Source organism: Schistocerca serialis, chromosome 9, assembly GCF_023864345.2.
Source record: "Schistocerca serialis cubense isolate TAMUIC-IGC-003099 chromosome 9, iqSchSeri2.2, whole genome shotgun sequence".
NCBI classification, from domain to species: Eukaryota; Metazoa; Arthropoda; class Insecta; order Orthoptera; family Acrididae; genus Schistocerca; species Schistocerca serialis.
In genome coordinates, this window is record NC_064646.1 from 186203251 (window position 1) to 186228678 (window position 25428).

Here is a 25428-nt window from a genome sequence, read left to right on the forward strand (position 1 = left end):
TGACGTAAATTTCAAGGTGAACACGCCACTCTAGAGATGGCGCATGTGCAGTGTTCAGGACTTTTGAAACGACCCTCGTAAGTAAAACTTTATGAAGCACGAGGGTAAACATTACCAAATGCGCTATGTGGGTACAATACCGGTTCAAATGGTTCAAATGGCTCTAAGCACTATGGGACTTACGGGGGGTAGGACGTCAAACGGGCCGACTTGGAGCAGGAGAGGCACCACAGGACATTTTAATTTCCACTGTCTATACTTTTACAAGTAAATCCATAAAACTTTGTCAGCATGACCAGGAAGGATTCAGGATTCACACTCATAGCAGAGGAAGTTCAAAAACATAACAAAATAATTTTTTTACATGTGAAATTTCATCATTTTTTCACTTACCGTTGGCTGCATTTGTTGCTATAAGTACACTTTTCTTCATAAGTAAGAGAGACTGTTCAATAAATTTTGCACAGCATACAAACCATACTTACAGGTGTCTGAAACTCTAGAATCTATTTAATTTATGAAAAAATGAATGAGCTGTTACGTTTTAAACTTTTATGTTTAGAAAAAAATCAAATTTTGTAGTTAATTATCTCACTTTTTATCAGAGTTTTTAATAGATTTGGAAAATTCTAGAGTTTCATACAACTGTAAATATGGTTTGTATCTGTGCAAAATTCATCAAAGAATCTCTCTTACTTGTGAAGAAAAATGTACCTGTAGCAACAAATGCAGCCAATAGTAAGCGAAAAAATGATGAAATTTCACACGTAAAAAAATTTATTTTGTTATGTTTTTGGACTTCCACTGCTATGAGTGTGAATCCCGAATCCTTCCTGGTCATGCTGACAAAGTTTTATGAATTTACTTGTAAAAGTATAGACAGTAGAAAATAAAATGTCCTGTGGTGCCCCTCCTGCTCTAAGTCGGCCCGTTTGACGCCCTACCCCCCTTAACATCTGAGGTCATCAGTCCCCTAACTAACCTAAGGACGTCACGCACATCCATGCCCGAGGCAAGATTCGAACCCGCGACCGTAGCAGTCGCGCGGCTCCGGACTGAAGCGCCTAGAACCACTCGGCCACAGCGGCCGATCTACAATACGGAAACCCTGTAAAATACCCTGGAACTGTCGAAAATGCGGGAGGCAAGAGAAAATGTAGGTAAAATGCGGGAGACCTGGCAACTGTCGGTGACACGCCTCGGTGGTTCACGTTTTGCCCCGGCTGAAGCACTATTAAAGGCGTCGGTGCGGCGCGTGACAGCGTCGCCGACGCTGTGTGGGGCAGTGGGTGGCGATCAACAGCGGCGACGCTGGCAGGCGCGGCGCGGCGCCTGGTGTGAGCCGAGAGGCGGTGAGCACCCTCGAAGCGACGGCCGACGCTTGCTCCGCATTATCGACAGCTCCTCGTGAGCTCGAGGAGGATCCAGATCAATAGCGAGGCGGCGCGGCGCGGCAGCCGTCTCGTAACCGCCTCACCGCCACCACTCGCCTAGGAGCGGCCTTAGAATCCATTACGCAACAACACCTGCGGAGGACCAGAGGTCGGTACAGGGACTGGCAGCTGTTCCTCGACACAAGCAAACGTAATTAAGTGCGCATAAACAGGCAGAAAGATCCATTATTGCTTGATTACACGACTCCAGAACTATCGTTGGAAGCAGACACATGTGGACAGAGATGTAGAACTACCGTAGGCTACCGTAAGCAAGCATAGACCACGGTAGGTTTCCCAGTAGCTTTGGTCAGTGGATGTCATAGCCTCGTCACCTGTACAGTAGTTGTATTGCGTATCTACCGGGCGTTTCTTCACAAGATCGTTCTCTTCAAGTATACGATAAGTGTCTTACTGGATTCCCATAAAAACTGGAGGCAATGAACCGTCTAGAAGCTGAGTAGGGATATATAAAGTGCTGGGTAACCTTCAGAATAGTTCTGTTCTACATACTTATCCTCCTATCTGCTATCGAAGAGCAAACAGTATTTATAGCAAAACTGCTATTGCCAGTGTTTGATTCAGGTTTTATTCGAAAATTATAGGTTTGTAACCTGAAAGAGAGGTATATTGTAATAAACGTAAAGAAAACATACAGATTTATCATATAGCGCTAGGAAACACAAAAATATGTCAAGGATCGCTTCAATTCTACGTCGAACTTACGTAAAACATGTTTATATCATTCATGAGTAACTTTTGCATTTATTAGTAATAACGGGAAACTCTTGCGCGACAATAATTATACATATTTCTTATGTTTGTGCATGTAATCTCTACTTGCATCAAAAATAATGGCGTTGGTTACAAAAAAGCGCATAAAGTACGCGATCAACTAATTTTTGTTACCTTTAAAATGTAATTTATACAGGGTGGATCCGCTACGGTCGCATGTTCGAATCCTGGCTCGTGCATTGATGTGTGTGATGTCCTTAGGTTAGTTAAGTTTAAGTACTTCTAAGTTCTAGGGGACTGATGACAACAGAAGTAAAGTCCCATAGTGCTCAGAGCCATTTGAACCATTTTTGTAAACCTCTCATGGCAAAGGTGTTCATGAGTTTGAGCCACTGCTGCGGTCGTGCTTACGCATATGAACGGTGCAAGGAGCATTTGAAACTATTTGAGGGTGTCACATCCTTGTCCTAGATGACAGCGGTTTACCGCTGCCGTTTCTAACCATCTCGATGTCGACGCGACGTTCAACACTAATATTCCTTCCTCCCTTCCAACATGTTACGAAGTGCTAAGAGTGTGTTTGTATTGTGTGGTAAGCAACGTTGCTTGCCTGAGGAGTATGGAATTTTGTCTGTGTTGTTTGTTGTAGAAGAGTATGAGCTCCGGTGAAGGGAGAGGGTCAACCCATTGCCGGCACATGGCCTGCCCTACTCGAATAGCACCGAAGGGAACTCCTGTCTTCGGACAGACTAGCCTGAACTGCATCGTCATTGCGGAGAGGTTTGCAGTTTAATCGAGGACGGTAGTGCCATGTCGCTAGACCAGGATTTTAATGTCAGCATCTCTATTCCCTTTGCGAGTCCAGTACTAGCGACGAAGCTCCCGTCCACCAGTATTGGTCGAGGCGGCTACGTCCGTGTACAACGTGGTTACCCAGGATTACGGAAACTAACACGGGCAGTGTGTGTGAAGGCCATTCCCTGCGTCTGTTCTTTTAGTGAAGAAAACAAATATAATAATTAGGCATATTTGCTTTTAAAATATCTTTATTTCATCGTAAAACGTTTTGTACTTGCACACATCCTCAGATGTCTTTAAAGCAGTTACGTTGTCGTTATTTTTATACTGAATGCGATATCCTTCATTCAACAGAATGCAGAATAATAACGCATGCTTAGGAGGAGAACGCGAAGTTTTTGACTGAAGTACTAAAGACAACTGAAGCGCTCAAATTATAAGTCGATACCATTCCATCTGATCGAGCCACGTGGCGCAGCGTATTCGGGTGGAGATTTAGGTTTTTCGTGATTTAAATCACGGAAGCCAAAGGCCGATGTAGTTCTTTTGAAACGTCACGGCCGATTTTCTTCCTCATTTCGAGCTTTCACTACTTTTTTAATGAACCTTTCTTCGTGAGACGTTATACTTTAAACATGCTTTGAAGTGATGAATGGGAGCTTCAAACATGGGAAAATGTAAATTAGTGAATATGAGTAGGGAAGCGCTCTTTTAATGTTCACATACAGCATTAGTAATGAACAGCTTGTCGTAGTCACGTCTGTCAAACATCAAGACGTAATGTTGCAAAGCGACATGAAACGGCACGAGGACGTAAAGTCGGGTGTAGGGAAGAAGAGAATTCTGGGAAAGTGCAGTTGCTCTGTAAAGGAGACAGTGTGCAGAACACTTGTGTGACCAATTATTGAGTAATGCTCAAGCGTTTGGGATCATCACTAAGTCAGATTAAAGGAAGACAGCGAAGCAACTGAGAGGTGTGCTGTTATACTTGTTACTAGTAGGTCCGAACAACATGCGATATTACGGAAATGCTCTATGAATTCAAACGTTAGACCGTGGTTCTTTTTTCGAAACGCTATCGAGAGAGCTTAGAGAACCGGCAATAGTTATTGACCTGAGAACGATTCTACTGTTACCATCTAACATACCGCATGAGAACCAAAAGACAAGATGAGAGAAATTAGGGCACACACGGAGTCAATTACACAGTCGTTTTTCCCTCGCGGTTTTTGCGAGTGGAAAAAGAAAAGGAATGCTAAGATCGGTACAGGGTACTCTCCCTGTTGTACTGTGTGGCGATTTGCGAAGTAAGATAAGGCGAAATTTCGAAACGCGTTTCAAAAGATGGTGTTTCGTTGTTGTATTCACGTTCGCTGTACTCAGTTATTACCAAGAAAAGTGACCTGATATTAATACTGTACACGTTTTTACTTCTGGAAGCGAACTTCACAAGGGCCCAGCGCACCTGACTCCAAGTCGTCGGCGGCCGCGCGGGCAGCGGGCGTCCAACTGCGCAGGCGCAGCTACGAGCGCAAAGTGGCTGAGCACCCTCGAGCCTTGTTAGCGCCGGTTTTGTCGCCTGCGTTCATTAGCCGTGCCGAGCCGCTCACACCAGCCGCTTTCTAAACACGACACCCGCCCGGCCCGAGTATCGCAGGCGAGTACCGCCTCTGGGTAGTCGTGTGTAACCTCGACGCGACGCCAATTTGTACCGAACGCCGGCTCCTAATTTCGATTCACATCCTCTACATGTACTTGCGGCGCTTGCTTACAGCTGGGTGAGGTACACAAAACGAGCTCGCAGCGTCGTAAATCGTTCCAAGTACACATACGGTGACGTCGTAGCGATAATCCCGCAGCCACACTAGATTGGAGTCTGAACGTAAGAAGAAGAGAGCAGGCAAAGCACTGTTTACACCAAACATATGAAATAACAGGATATATTTTATACTGTTTTTATTGACTGAAGAAAAAAATGGTTCAAATGGCTCTGAGCACTATGGGACTCAACATCTTAGGTCATAAGTCCCCTAGAACTTAGAACTACTTAAACCTAACTAACCTAAGGACATCACACACACCCATGCCCGAGGCAGGATTCGAACCTGCGACCGTAGCAGTCCCGCGGTTCCAGACTGCAGCGCCAGAACCGCTAGACCACCGCGGCCGGCTATTGACTGAAGATATCTACGTTCATGTCAAATGGCTATCGCTAGGGAGGAAATCATTTGCTGGTTAGGAATATTCCAATATTTGAATGGTCGTATTCGAGCGAAAACGAATACACTGAATAATATAGTTAGTGAGGTAAAAATTGACACACGTGCCTGAAGTGACATGTGGTTTTATTGAAATCAAAAACGAACACAGAAACTGGCCAACAGTTGGCGCTGGGCAACAACACGTCGGTGATGCCGTTTGAGAAACATATATAAAATGAGCTGTAGTGAGAGAGGGAGTCAGACCATTCCTAGGGCTTTTATGCAAGATGGCATTTCAGCCCATATTGCTACACATACGGCAGATCTCTTGCGCACATCGTTTGGTGAGGATCGCGTGCTGAGCCACTGCTTCCGTCATGCTTAGCATCCCAGGTCCCCAGACCTCATTCCTCTGATTACTGGTTGTGGGGTAACGTGACGTCGCAAGTATACCTCGACCGTTCGACCTCATTAAGGATGCTAAAAAGACAATATCAGACCCCAGTTTCTTACCATACCTAATGATGTCCTGTACAGTGCTGTTCATAACGTTGTCCATCGACAATACTGAGCGAGGTGATGCAGTGGTTAGCACACTGGATTCGCGTTCGGGAAGAAGACCAGCCATCCTCATTTACGTTTTCCGTGTTTTCCGTAAGTCGCTATAAGAAAATGTCAGGATGGTTCCTTTAAAAGGGCACGGACGACTTCCTTCCTCACCCTTCCCTAAACCTGCTTGGTCTCTTCTCCCAAATCAACCAACCACCCTACCTCCTCCCATATGTAAGGCTAACGTTTTGACAACTGGGCCACCCCTATGGGTGTCTATCGGTTATTCTTCATCAATGTTACATCTTGCAGGCAATTCCCTTTAAGGGTCCACGAAACTCGCGTTCGACAACAGCTTCTGTACCAGTATGAATTATACGCTTTGTCATCAAATACCGTTCTCCTTTGGACAGAATCAAACACTGTCATGACGTTCTATTTTGCCATTGAGTAACACTAACGTTTCTTTCCCTCTGATACATGGACAGCTAATTGTACCTCTGTGCATTTTATGATACCAGATGCACTGCATAGATACTCGTATACATCAAAACCCGGATACAGGTGACATACTTTGCAAGCTGTGGTTATTTGATTTGAATTTTCAGTGAGACAGCCCGAAACTGTTGAAATATTATCAGCCACATTATGTAATACGTGGTTTGTTTCGTGCATTTGATTGAGAATAGCCTAGCGATAATTCGCTGTCACTTAGATCAAGTCTACCTATACTTACATTACACACTTAGAACGCTTCTCACTGTTTAAAACGTATCCCTCTTGTCGAAAATACTGACGTGAAAGTCGTCCTGCGCTTAACTTTTTCTGATCACCGAGGTAAGCAAGAGGATGCCTTGTTTCGGTTCCCACAGCTGTTTCCCCCGTGGAGGAATCAATTTTTGTTTCCGACACCCCCACAGACAGGTGACTTCCTACGGCGTTATTGGAAGTGGCGCGCCAGCAATATCAATAAAGGCGTTCCACGGCCCCTCTCGGCATGTCATGCCCTGCCACCATCTACGCAGCTGCCCCAGCAAATTACTCGCATCGCTCGCAATATTATGTTACTGAACCAAGGAAGCTGTCTCCAGCAACAACACAGTATATTTTTTTCTTCATAAATATTTTTGACTTTCTAAACTCTTAATGTTTCCGACTCCAACGAATCTTGTTTCACGAGCTAAAATTTCCTATGTAATTAAAAGTTTCAATTTTCAGTGCATTTTATTACACTTGCTAAGTTCAATAGCCCCTGAAAGACACGCTGATACATGACGGTTATTAGATAGCAGCCATTTTTCACGAAAGGTCTCCATCCCACCAAACTAACCTCATTCAGTGCGATATGACGGGAATTGGATCAGAATAGTACGAGTTGGTTGGCCACCAGTATAATCGGTCTAATTTCTCTGATACCAGGTGAAAAATTTGACATATTCAAGCCAACACACACAGTAGAAAATACCATGGCTTACATTTCACCAACTTTCGATATTATATTCATATACATGGAAGAACCCTGGAGATACTAAAAGGTATCAGATAGATTATATAATGGTAAGACAGAGATTTAGGAACCAGGTTTTAAATTGTAAGACATTTCCAGGGGCAGATGTGGACTCTGACCACAATCTATTGGTTATGACCTGTAGATTAAAACTGAAGAAACTGCAAAAAGGTGGGAATTTAAGGAGATGGGACCTGGATAAACTAAAAGAACCAGAGGTTGTACAGAGATTCAGGGAGAGCATAAGGGAGCAATTGACAGGAATGGGGGAAATAAATACAGTAGAAGAAGAATGGGTAGCTTTGAGGGATGAAGTAGTGAAGGCAGCAGAGGATCAAGTAGGTAAAAAGACGAGGGCTAGTAGAAATCCTTGGGTAACAGAAGAAATATTGAATTTAATTGATGAAAGGAGAAAATATAAAAATGCAGTAAATGAAGCAGGCAAAAAGGAATACAAACGTCTCAAAAATGAGATCGACAGGAAGTGCAAAATGGCTAAGCAGGGATGGCTAGAGGACAAATGTAAGGATGTAGAGGCCTATCTCACTAGGGGAAAGATAGATACCGCCTACAGGAAAATTAAAGAGACCTTTGGAGATAAGAGAACGACTTGTATGAATATCAAGAGCTCAGATGGAAACCCAGTTCTAAGCAAAGAAGGGAAAGCAGAAAGGTGGAAGGAGTATATAGAGGGTCTATACAAGGGCGATGTACTTGAGGACAATATTATGGAAATGGAAGAGGATGTAGATGAAGATGAAATGGGAGATATGATACTGCGTGAAGAGTTTGACAGAGCACTGAAAGACCTGAGTCGAAACAAGGCCCCCGGAGTAGACAATATTCCATTGGAACTACTGACGGCCGTGGGAGAGCCAGTCCTGACAAAACTCTACCATCTGGTGAGCAAGATGTATGAAACAGGCGAAATACCCTCAGACTTCAAGAAGAATATAATAATTCCAATCCCAAAGAAAGCAGGTGTTGACAGATGTGAAAATTACCGAACAATCAGTTTAATAAGTCACAGCTGCAAAATACTAACACGAATTCTTTACAGACGAATGGAAAAACTAGTAGAAGCCGACCTTGGGGAAGATCAGTTTGGATTCCGTAGAAATACTGGAACACGTGAGGCAATACTGACATTACGACTTATCTTAGAAGAAAGATTAAGGAAAGGCAAACCTACGTTTCTAGCATTTGTAGACTTAGAGAAAGCTTTTGACAATGTTGACTGGAATACTCTCTTTCAAATTCTAAAGATGGCAGGGGTAAAATACAGGGAGCGAAAGGCTATTTACAATTTGTACAGAAACCAGATGGCAGTTATAAGAGTCGAGGGACATGAAAGGGAAGCAGTGGTTCGGAAGGGAGTAAGACAGGGTTGTAGCCTGTCCCCGATGTTGTTCAATCTGTATATTGAGCAAGCAGTAAAGGAAACAAAAGAAAAATTCGGAGTAGGTATTAAAATTCATGGAGAAGAAATAAAAACTTTGAGGTTCGCCGATGACATTGTAATTCTGTCGGAGACGGCAAAGGACTTGGAAGAGCAGTTGAATGGAATGGACAGTGTTTTGAAAGGAGGATATAAGATGAACATCAACAAAAGCAAAACAAGGATAATGGAATGTAGTCTAATTAAGTCGGGTGATGCTGAGGAAATTAGATTAGGAAATGAGGCACTTAAAGTAGTAAAGGAGTTTTGCTATTTGGGGAGCAAAATAACTGATGATGGTCGAAGTAGAGGGGATATAAAATTTAGGCTGGCAATGGCAAGGAAAGCGTTTCTGAAGAAGAGAAATTTGTTAACATCCAGTATTGATTTAAGTGTCAGGAAGTCATTTCTGAAAGTATTCGTATGGAGCGTAGCCATGTATGGAAGTGATACATGGACGATAAATAGTTTGGACAAGAAGAGAATAGAAGCTTTCGAAATGTGGTGCTACAGAAGAATGCTGAAGATTAGATGGGTAGATCACATAACTAATGAGGAAGTATTGAATAGGATTGGGGAGAAGAGAAGTTTGTGGCACAACTTGACCAGAAGAAGGGATCGGTTGGTAGGACATGTTCTGAGGCATCAAGGGATCACCAATTTAGTATTGGAGGGCAGCGTGGAGGGTAAAAATCGTAGGGGGAGACCAAGAGATGAATACACTAAGCAGATTCAGAAGGATGTAGGTTGCAGTAGGTACTGGGAGATGAAAAAGCTTGCACAGGATAGAGTAGCATGGAGAGCTGCATCAAACCAGTCTCAGGACTGAAGACCACAACAACAACATCCATGTCTCACCACTTACAGCTACGGAATTTCACGAAATCACTCGAAGTGAATGCCACGAGCGTTTTATGGCCGATTCTTGTCCACCTTGAAATTTTGTCCCACTTTTAAAAACCATGTGAAATATATAGTATCTTCCAATATTTTTTCATTTATCAGTGAAATACCAATAACTTTTACTTCTGTATACAGTCCTTTCGCTACGTATATTTTTTTCTATTTGGATGAGGTACTATTGAGCTATGACTGTTGTAACATTGTTGCAGTTAAAAAAAGTACTTAAAATGTAATTGGTAGCCTTACTCTTCGTCATTTTCTTCCACCGCACTGTGATTCAGTATCTACAGAGAAAAGACAGGGAGTTTTCTTCTATTACTGGTCGTCTGTAATTTGTTACGTACGGTTTTCTTCACCCTGCATGTTTTCGAGTTATAAGCAACTGGAAATAACACTTCTGCTTCATATAGCTTTACCGTTGTCTCCGCGAAACTAGTTCTACTCTGTTCTGATTATTCCAGTGAGGGAAAATTACTGTCAGCTCTGGGGATAAATAAGTCTTGCTCCTCCCCGCCTTTTGCAAACTTTTCTGTGGGAGTCGACGTTGGCGTCTTGTGTGTGTCATACTATTTAGTCGCTTAAACAGTCTCTCTCTTGGTGTCACAAAGACGAGAGGATCTATTTGCGATTGTTCGGCGTCAGCTTCCGATCTTCGTTTTTGAAGTGTAAAAATAAGAAGACGCGTTATGCGCGGAAAGAATCAGAGAGACAGAGAGAGAATAAGACAGAGAGAGAGAGACACGGAACGTATTTTGCGGCCTCCGTAGAGTGGTCTCCGTCATTGCCCCACGCCGTACACTCCAGCCACTGTCTAGTTTGGTAAATGGCAAAGCTTCGGTGAGTGACAAACGGTTCAAATGGTTCAAATGGCTCTGGGCACTATGGGACTTAACTGCTACGGTCATCAGTCCCCTAGAACTTAGAACTACTTAAACCTAACTAACCTAAGGACAGCACACAACACCCAGCCATCACGAGGCAGAGAAAATCCCTGACCCCGCCGGGAATCGAACCCGGGAACCCGGGCGTGGGAAGCGAGAACGCTACCGCACGACCACGAGATGCGGGCAGTGACAAACGGCCCATTGATTTTGCTTCTGATTCTCCCTAGAAAAAATTAATGTGCTTGGCAAGCTATCGTTTTCCTTTCTTAGCGTAATGCTAGACGTGTCTGATTTATCCCTCCATAATGAACACTACAATAGCAGAGTGTATTCACCATACTTAGACTACATTGTGGAGCGCTCGCTACAGACGGAAGCGGCTGAATGGTGCTATTGCCTGGAGTCTCATGTGGTACACTGCTCATAGCCCCACTGCATAGCCCCACCATCCGTCTTCTTACACTCACCGCTGAACCGCTGGAGGTGGTCAGTATTAGGGGCAGAGCAGGGTTTCCCTGAGTGACAATAACGGCGTTGGCAGTTCACCACAGAAGAGGACACGAAGCCAAAATAGGATCTTCTTGTGAACAAAATCGTATATATCGCTCAATATAGGTCTTTTTGACATCGTCGTTTCGGCTACTGCCATCATCACACTGTAATTAAGATTAAAGGAACATGAGAGTGAGAGATATTTGTTACACATCATCAGGCTCCAAAATATGTAAAAAATTAAAAAGACAAACAGTTTTAAAGAGTTAATTGAACAAAATTTAGAACTTCTTAGACAACGTTAGCTGTCGGTATCAGTAAAGCATGCGCTTAAGCAGAACGTCAACTGTCAGCCCTGCTAAAAGAAATTCAAAACATGTGAGTGCTAGATGAGAGTGGCACTAGAGTGATGGACGTTGTCTTCTCTTTTCCTGATATGCCACACTTAAAAAACAGCAAACATTCAAAGTTAAATAATAATATACATATAAATAATAATTTAACTGTGAATGTTTAGTTTCCTGATATGCCACACTTATAAAACAGCAAACATTCAAAGTTAAATAATAATACACATATAAATAATAATTTAACTGTGAATGTTTATTATTTTAAAGACTGTCTATTATTTTGTAAGTAGGATCTGAGAGGGGAAAAAACAAGATAAAAAGTGAAGGCACCACCTCTTGCCTAGCACTTGAAACATCTTAAAATTATTTTGTGTTGAGCTGACAGTTGCTGCACTGCTTAAGTTTTAGAGACCGAATTTTTTTAAAAAAATCCTTTATTTAGTTTTTCATTTTTTTATAACCTGATAACGTATAACTAACACCACTCACTCTTATGTTCATTTAGCCGGCCGCGGTGGTCTCGCGGTTCTAGGCGCGCAGTCCGGAACCGCGCGACTGCTACGGTCGCAGGTTCGAATCCTGCCTCGGGCATGGATGTGTGTGATGTCCTTAGCTTAGTTAGGTTTAAGTAGTTCTAAGTTCTAGGGGACTGATGACCTCAGATGTAAAGTACCATTGTGCTCAGAGCCATTTGAACCATTTTTTTATGTTCATTTAACCTTAGTCATAGATTTTATGCAGGCAATAGCCAGAACAACCTTTTGTGTATATATATATAATACTAAACGATCCAGTCGGATTAATTCACAAAAATTCATAATGATCGCGGTCTCGTTTAGGAAATTTATTTCCTCTAGAAACGTTAAGTGTTTGTGTGTATGTTTGGTGATTTTGAGGAGAGTATCATATTTTCTTTTTCTTTCATAATTATTGAAAACCATACTGACTGCTAGGTTGTTGTGTACCGACGTGTATCCAAAAAAAAAAAAAAAAAAAAAAAAAATGCTCAAATGTGTGTGAAATCTTATGGGACTTAACTGCTAAGGTCATCAGTCCCTAAGCTTACACACTACTTAACCTAAATTATCCTAAGGACAAACACACACACCCATGCCCGAGGGAGGACTCGAACCTCCACCGGGACCGGCCGCACAGCCCATGACTTCAGCGCCTCAGACGTGTCTCCCTAACGTACTTTGGAGTCGTATCTACCATATTGAAATGTCATGATTTATAGCAGCATTCGTCTGCTTGCATATGTGGTGTGTTATAACGTCTGCGTTTTCTGTACCAGTAAGATTTAGACACGGAGACGTAGAATGTCGGTAGGAGAGTGCTGAACAGGCGCTGAGACACGTTGGCTTGTTGCAGAAGGCAGGCGCTACTGGCAGCTCAGAGGCATCCCGTATCGGACAGCGGCGGCGGCGGAGGCGGCGGCATGCCCGGGGGCGGCCACCACCAGCCCGGCGGGGGCGGAGGTGGGGGCGGCGGGCCCGCGGGGGGCGTGGGAGCCGAGCTGAAGGCGCGCCAGGCGGCCGCGGTGGCGGCGGCTGCGGCGGCGGCCGCGGCGGCGGATGAGGACGACCGCCTGCTCGACGTGGTGGGCACCGGCGCAGACCCGCCCCCGCTACACCTGCACCACGCCCACTCCGGTGAGTCCCAACTCCGGCGCACAGCGAACGCTTCTGGCGATACGTCGCTACTGTGGCGTGGGATAATGACGCCGCAAGTGGGAAAGTTGATTTTCGAATCCAGCTATTGTGATTTTGTGACAACAAGGAATACTATTTAATGCATAATAGATGAAGCTGTTCAGGTAGTGATATTGTTACTGAGACGTGTTGGTGCCCGAACAACTGATGTCTTTTGCCCACTCAGTCAACGGTTCTCCCGTTGCTAAGTCTCCATATTCGAAATCCTGACATCATCATACTCCTTAAAAATCTACGCTCTGGCATTTCGTGTATACCGTAAATCGTTTGAACAGTTTCGAGGCGTACCATGGCACGAGAGCTAAGTTTTCTAGCCGACACAAAAACTTACCATATTCCACAGGATTCATGGTTATCCGCTCAGTGTTTCTGATAGGTAGATTATCTTGTTATTTAAAAGGTAAGCCGAAAGAAGCAGCATAATTTTCCATGAGCACTGTAAACCAAACAAACCTAAATTATACAGCAATTGCTAATGCCGTAGCATTGTACCAAAGATATCAGTCACATAAGGGTAAAAAACCAGAGGTTTTTTGGAGCACGGGAAATTACATACAGAAGCATACGAAAATTCATCAATGAACAGCAACACTGCACTCACAATTCCAAGGGGGCGGGGGGGGGGGGGGGGCCTCAAAACATTTATACGTACACGGCACTCTTTTTTTTTTTTTTTTTTTTTGTGGTGATATTGCGCTTGGCTGGTCCTATCGTCCAGCAGCACATCCAAAAACGCAATAGTCATTAAGGACGCTGGGAAACGAGGAGACTAGCAAATCAAGTAAATAAATGTACTGAAACAAAAGTTTCCTGTGTGCTGGAAACTGTAGTGTCGAGTTTTGGTTGTTCTGTACAGTGTCTCTTTTGCATAATTTCGTTCTCCTTGTTATTGAACCATTCCGTTCCACACCGATTTCCACAGACAACATTTGGGCAAATTGGTTACAGTAATAGAAAGGTAGGATGCAACAGCACGCTGCAGGCCACAGCCTGGTGCCTCGGTGACAACAGCAAACACGAACAAACGTTTGCTTCAAACTCTCATTTTTTTAGTCTGACTTAATATTCTGGGAATACTGTTTGCCGTTCTTTTGTTCCGTCTCAACACAAATCCCAGTTCCTCCTCCTGTGAGGTACTTGACACGGATAGTATATATTTCTTTATCATTTTTTCATCAGGGTGTGCCCTGTTGATTCCCTAGCGCAGGTCGTTTGACAGATCAGCACTATATAGCCAACCATCGTTCTGAAAATTTGAGTCATAAAGTGGTTTCTAGCTAAACAAAAAATGAGATGTAACAAAATGTGTACGATAAAGTGAAGTGACATGATATACGTAAAAAAACAATCTAGCTTAAGGAAAAAATTAAACCCCATTTGTATATCTTGTTGCTTTCATGGCGTAGGATATTGGGAGTGTCAGCTGTGAACTGTATTTGAAATATAATTTAATTTGTCGTAGTACTTTCCAGAGAGCTGTGTTTATTGTTTATTTTGTTTGCAATCTATGTTGAAGCAAACTACAGCTTCATATTTAGACATTTTAGTACAGTCTTCGATGTGATATATCATTGTAGGTATATCCTGTCAATGTATACCAGACTCTTCTAGAGTGAGTCTGAAGTTAATCTAAAAAAATGAGAGTTATTTCTATTTTTCGCACGATCAAGGTTTCGTGACTGTCTAGGAAGAACTTCGAATCTTGGCAGCCCCTAACCTAAGCGAATTTACTATCTTCTGTTTTCCTGCGTTAATATCTTGCAGTACCTTACAAATGGCAACATTTTCTGCCTGGACTGTTATTACATGTATTTATATACAATCACGATTTCGGCCTGTTATGCCGTTCTCAGATGACAGCTGTAACAAAATAATTTGCTTAGAGACACGTTAAATCATAGGGATACATTCTTTTCTCGAAAATTTTCTTTCCACACGAATAAAATTATCCTTTTAAAAATATATTCTTCTTCTTATCTCACTATGAAATATGTCAAAGTACAATTGTTCCTTTTAAGAGGACATTGTCCTCACGTCACTCACGTACACATATGCTATGCGTATAACACATGATTGACATAAGGACCGAATCCTCTTATGAGGAACGATTGTATATTGACATAATTCTTATTTTCGTCCTACTACGTCTTTTTCTTCTTCCTCTTAACGTCATCTATTGAGCAAATTACCTGTTCCGTTACATGTCTTGTACGATCTTTCTGTGTTTCTTCATGCATTTGTCACTGAGAGCTTTTAGCGGGACTCCTCTTCCCATACAGTCTAAGTGTTCTTTCCATTGACCCATACCTTCTTTTATTTTTTAGTTTAGGTTATTTATTCCTAGATCTTTCCTTATACCTTAGCTGCTTTTACGGTCTTATTGTGTACGTCCTTTCCCTCATTTCTTGAACTCTGACTTGGTATTTTGTTGTCATTCGTGCTTCCCTTTACTTTTCTGGCTTTGTTCTGCAAACATTTTGCGATAGTTCCACGTATGGATGTACATTTATTTAGTTTTTAATCAGGTTAAAGTCATACTCATAGTTACGTCGCATCCCATATATTTAAAATGTTGAACTTGGTTTGAGATTTTGTTATTCACGACTTCCTCTGAACTTATTGATTGTATGCCTCGAAATGGGATCACTTTCGTTTTATCTACAGAGAATTTGAGGTTGTAACGTGAGATTAACTACTGTAACTTTTTTCAGTCAGGGTCATCTGAATATAAAACTTCATTTCGTCTAGTGTTACGATCTAAAACTATTCCTTTTTCACTGAACCCTTTCCATTCACTGATCACTTCATCTATGCATTTACAGAAGAGTATTGGAGAAATATAGCATCTTTCTCTTAGCCCTTTGTTCGTGCTCATAAGATTTATGGTTATATTACCCACATCTACAAAAGTTTTGGTGTTTGTGTATAGGTGTACAGATATTTCATAGTGAGGTAAGGGATATATATATATATATATATATATATATATATATATATATATATATGATTTTATTAAGAGAACTGTTCTTTTCGTAATTTATGTTGTTGCAGCTATCACTCGAAAATGGCAAGTAGGCCGAAATTGCGACTTTGAATAAATACAATTAACAACGGTCCAGGAGGAAACTATCATATCTACACTGAAGCGCTAAAGAAACTGGTATAGGCATGCGTATTCAAATACAGAGATATGTAAACAGACAGAATACGGCGGTGCGGTCGGCAACGCCTATATAGGACAACAAGTGCCTGGCTCAGTTGTTAGATCGGTTACTGCTGCTACAGCGGCAGGTTATCAAGATTTAACTGAGGTTGGACGTGGTTTTACATCCGGCGCACGGGCGGTGGGATACAGCGTCTCCGAGATAACGATGATGTGGGGATTTTCTCGCACGACTATTTCATAAATGTTCCATGAATATCAGGAATCCGGTAAAACATCAAATCTCCGACATCGCTGAGGCGGGAAAAAGATCCTTCAAGAACAAGGCCAACGACGACTGAAGAGAATCGTTTAACAAGACAGAAGTGCAATCCTTCCGCAAATTGCTGCAGATTTCAGTGCTTGGCCATCAAAAAGTGTCATCGTGCAGACCATTCAACGAAACATCATCGATATGGGCTTTCGGAGATGAAGGCCCACTCGTGTACCCTTGATGACTGCACGACACAAAGTTTTACGCCTCGCGATCGTTCGGTTGCAGACTGAAGCGCCTAGAACCGCTCGGTCACACTGGCCGGCTACGTGACTTCGCCTTTGGATTCGACAACCGACCTGGAAGTTTTTTATTTCCCCAAGCCTGGTTTCCACACGCGGCCAAAGTGACGATACAGCATATAGAGTGTTGCTCAAACTGCTGTGGAGCGGAGAATTACGTTTTCCGATGGTGGAGTCAAAGTTCTAGTTACCTTTTGTCAGGACTTTGCTGTAATGTGTTTCGTAGCACTATGGGACCTAACTTCTGAGGTCATAAGTCCCCTAGAAAAAAATGGTTCAAATGGCTCTGAGCACTATGGGACTTAACATCGGAGGTCATCAGTCCCCTAGAGCTTAGAACTACTTAAACCTAACTAATCTAAGGACATCACACACATCCATGCCCGAGGCAGGATTCGAACCTGCGACCGTAGCGGTCGCGCGGTTCCAGACTGACCCGTCAACAGCGACATTGGACTGTTGATGACAGGAAACATGGTGGCTGGTCGGACGAGTACCGCTTCAAATTGTATCGAGCAGATATACTTGTATGGGAACCCTGAATGTGAGCAGGCGACTGTTCAAGCTGGTGGAGGCTCTGTAATGTTGTGGGGCGTGTGCAGCTGGAGTGATACGGGACCCCTGATACGTGTAGATACAACTCTGACAAGGAACACATACGTAAGCATCCTGTCTGATCACCTGCATCCATTCGTGTCCCTTGTGCATTCCGACCGGCTTGGGCAATTCCAGAAGGGCAATGCGACACCTCACGCGTCCAGAATTGCTACAGAGTGGCTCCAGAGTTTAAACACTTCCGCTGGTCGCCAGACTCCCCAGAATATTGAGCATATCTGGGATGCCTTGTAACGTGCAAGAGATCTCCATCCCCTTATACTCTTTTCGGGATTTTTGGACAGCCCTGCAGGATTCATGGTGTCAGTTCCCTCCAACACTACTTCAGACATTAGTCGAGTTCATGGCAGGTCGTGTGCGGCACTTCTGCGTGCTCGTGCGGGCCCTACACGATATTAGGCAGCTGTACCAGTTTGTTTGGCCCTTCAGTGTGAGTAAGTTTAAGCAGTCTGCCCGGTACACGGGAGGAAACGCGGCACTGTGTGTTGAGTGTGAGTGTGTTGTTGGTGTGGAGACGGGCCCTGACGGGCCGGCCCTCAGCGTGGTTCTCGCTGTCCGCAGCGGGCTCGGCCCCCGACATGTCTGCGGGCGAGGAGGCGGCGCTGCGGCGGCGGCTGCACCAGCACCAGCACGCGCACGGCCACGCCGTGCCGCCCCCGCCCCTCGGCCACCACGACGACAGCGAGCGCGACGGCAGCGACTCGAGCTGCTCCGAGTCGACGGTGGCCGCCGCCGCCTTCAGCCGCGGCTCGCCGCCCCAGGGCGCCGCCGCCGCCGCCGGCGACTACCCGGCGCCCAACATCTCCGTGGGGCCGCCCATTCACCCGCCGCCCCACCTGCTGCCCTACCTCTACCCCCACGGGTGAGTACCTCCTCTTCTACTGTCACAATACTGTGCGGAAAGAGAGAGAAATTTGTTTCACATATCTACACTGACCACTGTGTAAGAGGTCCATCACTAACGAATTTGTTGCTAGCGCACTCGAGCAGATGTAATTTCGATGGATTGCTCACGCGCTGCCTGCGATATGTAAGCTGTAAGAGAATCTCAGATCAGAGATCAGTGTTGAGAGCTGTAGGAACTGTGTGGCAGTAGAGTAAGTAGTAGCTAGGAGTCGTGTGTGTCGAGTTGGCTGTGCTGGTCGTGGGGAACGATGGCGGTGCCTGAGCGATGTAGTATGAGGTGAAAGCAGCCTCTCGCATATATACTTTTGTTATATCAAGTCCCAAGAAAATAATCATTCTTAAAAAAATTAACTTTTGACAATCATTCATCTCAATTTAAAGAATTTACTAATTTTTCCAATCCATGGTCATCCCAATTATTGTAAAGAAAAATCAGTTGTTCGTTTTATACATGACAAATCTATCGGCCATCATTGGACTGGGCTGTGCCAGAAAAAAATTCTTATAGGAGCAGATATATATGCGTTATCCGGCAACCTTATTGAGGTAAGAATTTTCAGTTTATTCAGAATGATCTTTCAGGGCCATGACGCATCACTGCTGACGTCCAAATTTACCACTTTAAATTCACATTCAATTATTGAAATGTTATAAGTGAGCCACAATTTTATTGAGAGATTAGTCACATTGTATTATTGGTAGGTTACGGAATTTTTTATTGCGAGGTTACGCTGAATGTGAATGTTATAAATAATTATATTTTTACTGTTGGGAGGTTTTGGAATTTTTCTGTTGGCAGGTTACACTTAAACTGAAAACTCTTACCTGAATAAGGTCGCCGGATAACGCATATATATCTGCTCCTGTAAGAAATTTTTCTGGCACAGCCCAGTCCAATGCTGGCCGATAGATTTGTCATGTATAAAACGAACAACTGATTTTTCTTTACAATAATTGGGATGACCATGGATTGGAAAAATTAGTAAATTCTTTAAATTGAGATGAATGATTGTCAAAAGTTAATTTTTTTAAGAATGATTATTACTAAGAGATTTTTTTAAAACATTTTCATGGGACTTGATACAATACTAGCTACTACTTACTCCTACTCCAGACAGTTCCTACTGCTGACAACAGTGCTCTCTGGTCTGAGATTCTCTTATAGCTTACATATCGCAGGCAGCGCGTGAGCAATCCATAGAAATTACGTCTGCTCGAGTGCGCTACCAACAAATTCCTTAGTCATGGACCTCTTACAACTGATATTACGAATATTACGGTTATATCCTAAGAAAGCTCACGAACGTAAAAATTAGTCATCCTAAGGTGACATCAGGCTTCTGCCAATTAACTCCGCCTCTTGACTATAGCATGAATCCGGCGAGTAACTGTGTCCTCATGCGTCATCAGGTATTTTTCTAAAACCACGTAGAATCTTATGCGAGCCGTATTTCACATAGTAGTAGAATAATTTACAATTAAAACTCTTAAACCATGTAGTACACTTGTTGATCATCTACACTACCATCGCATCAGATGGCTTACTGGTAGCTCCTAATCACTACCAGTGGGACACCTCAGTATTAAGGAAGCTATGTCTTCACGAATCCCTTGTTGCAGAATTCTACATCTACGACCTACACTAACATTATTAACGTCTGTGTCAGCGTATCACCAATTGCCGAGGACACATCTACATATCTAGAAGCGGATCGTTCTGAAACTTTTTTTTTTCTTTTAGTTATATGTTGCTACCCTCTCTAGCTTCCTGTAGTACCATGGAGATTATTCCCAGGCATCTTAACGCATCTCCTATCATATTCTCCCTTCTTCTTGTCAGTGTTTTCCATATATTTATTGCTCTCAGATTCTGAGCAGGACCTCCTCATTCCTTACTTTATCATACCACCTAATTTTCAACATTCTTCTGTAGCACCAAGTATAATATGCTGCGATTCTCACTTTCCCACTGTCCATGATTACTACCTGTAAGTGCTATGCTCTAAACGTACATTCTCTTCCCCAAATTGGGACCTTCGTTTGATACCAGTGGCTTTCTCTTGGTCAGTAATGCCCTCGTTCCGTATGCTACTCTGCCTTTCATATCCTCCTTGCTTAGAACGTCATGGATAATTTGCGTCCACCGTAGCAGAATTCCTTACTTTAGTCTACTTTCTGATCATCAATTTTAATACCAAGTTCCTTGCTGTTCTCATTTCTGCTGCTTCTCATTACATTTCTTTTTCTTCACCTTTATTGAAGCTAACAACGTGATAAGCGAATCATCATCGATATCCTTTCATCGTGAGTTTTAATCTCATTCTTAAACCTTATTTTTATTTCCCTGTTCTATTTCGATGTGTAGATTGTATAATATGGACGAAAGACTTCATCCCTCTCTTACACCTTTTTCAATCCGGTCTTCTAATCTTATTGTTCCCTCCTTGTTCTTGTACACATTGTGCATCACCCACTTTCGGTGTAGATTCCTCCTATTCTTCTCAGAATTCCGAACATCTTGCACCACTTCATATTGTCAAACGCTTTTCCTGGATTTTGATTTCCTTCTTTCTCGTTTCCATTACCAAGTCCAAAGTCAGAACTGCCTCTCTTTTGCCTTTACCTTTCATAAAGCCAAACTGATCGTCATCTAACAGATCAACAATTTTCTTTTCAACTTTTATTTGTATTACTCTTGTCAGAAACTTGTATGCATGAGCTTTCATGCTGATTCTGTGGTAGTTCTTGCATTCAGTTTGCATTTGCTATCGATATTTTTTCGAAGTCTAGTGGTACGTCGCCAGTCTCGTAGATTCTACACAGCAACTTGAATGGTTGTTTGGCTGCCACTTTCTCCAAAGATTTCAGAAATTACGATGGTATGTTATCTATCCCTTCTGTCTTATTCGATCTCAGCTCATCTATAGCTCTTTTAAACTACGATTCTAATACTGGATCGCCCATATATTCGTTACAGTCTCCAATTGTTTCTTCTGTGACGTCATCAGAAAAGTCCTCACCTGTACCATCCCCAATCAGTCTCGAACCCACCGCGCGTCTGCTCTGGAATGGGGACACAGGTGACATAGCGCCGTCGTTCGCAGTTCCACCTGGGTCAACCAATGGGACATCACTGATCCTACAGCCCCGTGCCCCGTTCTCCCCACAGTTTGCCCTTTCTTGGAGACCCAAATATGTCCCCGACATGTTCTTACTCATTCTCCTGGTTCTGCCACAGTTGCTACGCTGCTTCTACTCGTCCTTTGCATCGGACTTACTTCTGATGTAGCTGCATCCTTGAGGATATTCACTGCTTTCACAGCATTCAGTTCAGCACTATCACGTACAGCCTTATTATCTCTTACAGAACCTTTATTTTCTAAATATTTTCAAAGCTTCTTGCTAATGGGTTTTCCACGTGCCACTTGTCTTTGTTTCTAACAATGCCAGTTAGTACCCCAGAGGCTGCTATGTGAGTCTGCAGACCTTCATAGGCATTGGGTTCAAGTACAATGTAAAGAAGTGATTATAAAGTTTCCGTTCAAAGGCCACACAGTCCAATGACTAAAAAAACCGCCGTGGGCATTGAGGCAAATGTCCCACCGACGCACCAGGATATAGATAGTCGTTTGTTAAAAAAATGTGTTCTGCTGCGTGAACAATTCCGTAATGGCCTGCTGCACATGATCTCCCGACAGGAATCGTTGACACTTAAAGGCCTTTTTAAGGGTCCGAGGGCGTGATAATGCCATGGAGACAGATCAGGACTATAGGGCGGGTGCTGTAGTGTCTCCCACCAGCTTCCGTCGTCTGCAATACTGTGCTCAAGGAACGTGTTGTGTCTTGTGTCAAACTGTGACCGGCATGGAACTTGGTATACCATTATGCAATGGAGGTTTTCAACAGATATGCTTCCCCACACACATTCTTCATTCTCAGTTGGTGTCTACCTGTGCTCGTTCTTCGGCAGCCAAGAAAAGAATAAAAGCATGTTCGTCCTGTTTGGACGCGTTTGGTAATAACGTCGCCGCAGTTCACGTATCCACATTTACCGCACGCGCGTCGGAAAGACAAGAATGCCGCACTGGTCACTCGCTTATATAAGGCGACCGCGTGGTAGTCGCGCTACGTCGCATTTACGCTGTCAGCAACGCCCTCAGACGGAAACTTTTTGATCGTCCTTTATACTCTGGTGTACCACTGGCACCAGTGCACACACACTTGTCGAACTTTTCTTTATCTTACGTAAATACTGAGAGTATAGTCCAAGGCCTCTGATGTAGTGAATCATTCTCCTAAATGGATGCTATATGTATCTGAAGCCAATCGTTGATGATGGCACGACGTGGAACTACCAAATTGCAGAGACGTTTTTTGCTACGATTCAGCCGCTGTACCAAATGGTACCAGACAATTTCTGTGAGGTTAAGATTGAATGGGTTAGCGGACCTGTCGATATGCAGTAGAGTGCAAGTTTTCATCAGATCACGAACGGAAACTTGGAGCCCCGTGATCAAGTCTGATGCCGTCATGCAAGACGAGACCATCCACGGCATGCTCACCATAAAGATGTGGGAGAAATGGGAACACCTGGTCACCAGGTATGTTGAAACAAACATCCTGGTTTACGTTCGCGGGAAGCTGAAGGTGTCATCGATAGTAAAACACCTCTCCCTCTCCTCCCCAAATGACAGAAGCACCTCTGGCCTAACTGCACCCTCAAAACACTGTGGTTTAAACGCCTCACTGATCCTTCGATGTTCTCGACGTCTTGTATCTTTTGAAAAGAGGCAAAATCGCGACACATCGGCTCACATTGAACGTCTTCAGTCAACTGCTATCCACTTTCTGTGAACTTTGGCCAACTGGAGGCGTACAGCGTCATGAGCTGCTGTGATCGGTAGCCTATTGCTACATGACTGCATGTGGTACAGCATTACTTATAAAAACTTCGGACAGCCTGCGCTGATGCAATAGCAAATCAGGCCATTTCATTTACTGTGATCGTGGGCACTCCAAAGCGACCAACGAGCTCTTTTAAGGATCTGGCTTATATTTGATCCTGTGAGTGTCATTGTCCAGAGCAACCTTCTTCAGGCGCTCAGTGATAATCCTTTAATCGGATGTTATCAAGTTCATTTTTATAGGCAATTTAGTGTATTGAGCCACAGACAGAGTTGTCTTTCATTATTCCATTTGGAGATTCAGTAATTATTCTTCATGTTCTTTCGTTCACCCAAGGATTATACTTTTCTGACTTTGTAAGCATTCCTGGTAGAGTAATTAGTGATACTCTTCTCGGAATTACAGTAAGATATTCGAGTCACGTTGACACAGTATTTCTGCTGTCTACTTAGCCGTCATATTCAAATGAGACACTGCTATTGGCGACTCCCATCGAACTGATGCTACGCTAGGGCCGGCGCGTCCATATAGGCCAGCACAGGGTACTCTCTCAATTGAAAAAGATACAAGCAGCGCCTCCGGTTGTGAAGACGAACAAAAACGAGGTATCGCCGCTTTAACTAATTCTCAAATTTTTCCGTCGATTGAGAGCTTCCAGTCTTGGCATAGGTTAGTGCCGGCTTCCTCGATTTGCTCAGAGTACAGCCCTTGTCCCTTCTAATAAGATAATCAGTCAGAGTAAATTCACCGAATTTCTTCAACGTAGACCCGGTAGTGAGAAGCAGCAGCAACCAACCTGTGTGTCATTACATTTCATTGAGTGTTCCTGGGCTAAAAAATGACCGCCATTGGGGATTTTACATTCTATCAGGTTGCTGTAGCCTTGTGAGACGGAGATGCTCCTTACACCTGTTCTTAACAGTGCGAATACACGAGTCAATGTATGCTTCATCATAGTGTCACGAAATCTAATAAACGTCGTCGTGCCTTAGCCGTAGATCATCTGTAATATAACGCCAAAGCAGCATTAATCTCAGCTGAAGAACGATGTGCGGTCTCGATGATACAATTTCTTTTCGGTTCTCTTAAAGATAAGCTGCAAAATGGGCAGAGTCTGTAAAATTCATATCAATATGATGAATCTGGTCGCATTGTTGAAGACAGGTTTGCAGAACATTGCCACTATACAAGATTACTGGAACCCGGAAAATTCGCGATGGCGGAGCATTACTTAGCTGTCGGAAACGCAATGAAATGTAATGAAACACAGGTGGTTGCTGCTGCTTTTCGTTCCTGAGACTGTGTTCTGAAGTCATCGATTAAATTCTGACTAGCTGATAACTTTATTTAAGTGGCAACGGGTATCTTCTGAGAAAGTCGAAGAACCTGCACTGACCTGTATTAAACACACGTCGTTCCCATTCTGAAGAAGAATTTGACAATTAGTTACAGGAGCAATACCTGTTCGCCTTCATCACCAGCGGCTCTACTACTATCTTTTGGTGTGTGAACAACACTCAACAATGTGATTCTTCAATTTCTCCATGCGTATTTTATGACGAAATAAATCTCGGGTGAGCCGGCTTCGGTGGCCGTGCAGTTCTAGGCACTTCAGTCCGGGACCGCGTGACTGCTACGGTCGCAGGTTCGAATCCTGCCTCGGGCATGGATGTGTGTGATGCCCTTAGGTTAGTTAGGTTTAAGTAGTTCTAAGTTCTAGGGGACTGATGACCTCAGATGTTGAGTCCCGTAGTGCTCAGAGCCATTTGAACCATTTTTTGAATCTCAGGTGAACAGCCTGGTAAGAGTGTGCATAGGACACAATATTTCGGCAATCGACCACGTTGCCATCATCAGGTGCGCTGATGGACCGGCTGTGGGCCGGCGCCATATATATATAGGACAATCCCCCTCCTCCCTCAGGCGCTTCCTATGAGTGGGTGAGGTCCGCGCCCCACACGCTGTCCAGGTACAGCGTCCGTTCTGCCGCCGTCTGGGCGCTGCGACCTAGGTCTTCTCGTTCAGGAGGGTCTGCCTGGCGGGAGAACGGACGCTGTACCTGGACCGCGCGCGGGGCGCAGACCGCACCAACTTATAGGAAGCGCCTGAGGGAGGAGGGGGATTGTCGCCGGTCCACCGCCGGTCAGTACATCAGCGCACCTGATGATGGAAACGTGGTAGATTGCCGAAACATTGTGTCCTATGCACACTCATACCAGGCTGTTCACCCAAGATTTATTTCGTCAACACTCAACAATGCTTGGCGCAACCTCCCGCATAGC

The 25428-nt window shown here is 43.7% G+C and overlaps 1 protein-coding gene across 1 annotated transcript in view; it reads left to right on the plus strand.

Moving 5' to 3' along the window:
* LOC126419461 (optomotor-blind protein-like) overlaps nt 1-25428 on the plus strand; it is a 492782-nt gene that overhangs the window by 463072 nt on the left and 4282 nt on the right. The window contains exons 6-9 of the mRNA XM_050086648.1: nt 12665-12695; nt 12822-12942; nt 17876-18057; nt 18109-18197. Of these exons, the coding sequence (XP_049942605.1) occupies nt 12665-12695; nt 12822-12942; nt 17876-18057; nt 18109-18197 (423 nt within the window). The remainder of the gene's footprint in view (nt 1-12664; nt 12696-12821; nt 12943-17875; nt 18058-18108; nt 18198-25428) is intronic.